At 54.5% G+C, this 554-nt stretch overlaps 1 protein-coding gene across 1 annotated transcript in view; it reads left to right on the top strand.

The window, feature by feature from the left end:
• Positions 1-445: 445 nt before the first annotated feature.
• DNAH11 (dynein axonemal heavy chain 11) overlaps positions 446-554 on the top strand; it is an 11,578-nt gene continuing 11,469 nt past the window's right edge. Inside the window, exon 1 of the mRNA XM_035894068.1 lies at positions 446-514. Coding sequence (XP_035749961.1) covers positions 449-514 — 66 coding nt within the window. The 5' untranslated portion in view covers positions 446-448. The remainder of the gene's footprint in view (positions 515-554) is intronic.

Genomic DNA, 554 nt, shown 5'->3' with positions numbered 1-554 from the left:
GATTTTTTTGCTTTCACTGAGTCGAAAACATATATTCTGCAAATATCTGTATCTTTTTTGTGCTTAATCAGATATGGTTAGCCAGCTCCAGCAGCTGTGAAGTTGGGAAGGCAAACACTAGTGACCTGTTTCTTCTTCCTTCTGCAAAAAGCAACCTAAGAAGCGGTTTTAAATCGCAATAGGAAATATTTACTAAGCAGCGCGCGTAACTTCAGCGAACAGCTGTCCTCACACGGCTGCGTCAGAGCCGGTTACTTTTCACATGACCTGAAGTTGAACTAAGAACTGCCCGAAGGAAGGCCCGGGAGCCGGGACGCTGCCTGTGCGGGAGCGGGGCCCGGCCGGATGCGGCCCGGGGGAGGCGGGGGCGCTGGGCCGCGGCTGGGAGCCGGGCGTTTGCTGGGGGCTTTATTTCCAACAGCTCCCTCCTCCACGCTGGGGAGCAAGTATGGGCAGACGGCAAACAGTTAATTTATGGCAGTTTTGTAAACATTCGCCAGGGGGGGATGCCGAGGTAGGGAGCCGTATTTCACACGTTCCCGGAGGCCGCGGCG

Source organism: Egretta garzetta, unplaced genomic scaffold (assembly GCF_000687185.1).
Source record: "Egretta garzetta isolate BGI_Z169 unplaced genomic scaffold, ASM68718v1 scaffold94, whole genome shotgun sequence".
NCBI classification, from domain to species: Eukaryota; Metazoa; Chordata; class Aves; order Pelecaniformes; family Ardeidae; genus Egretta; species Egretta garzetta.
The sequence above is the reverse complement of the archived record's forward strand: the minus strand, read 5'-3'. Positions and strand labels throughout refer to the sequence as shown.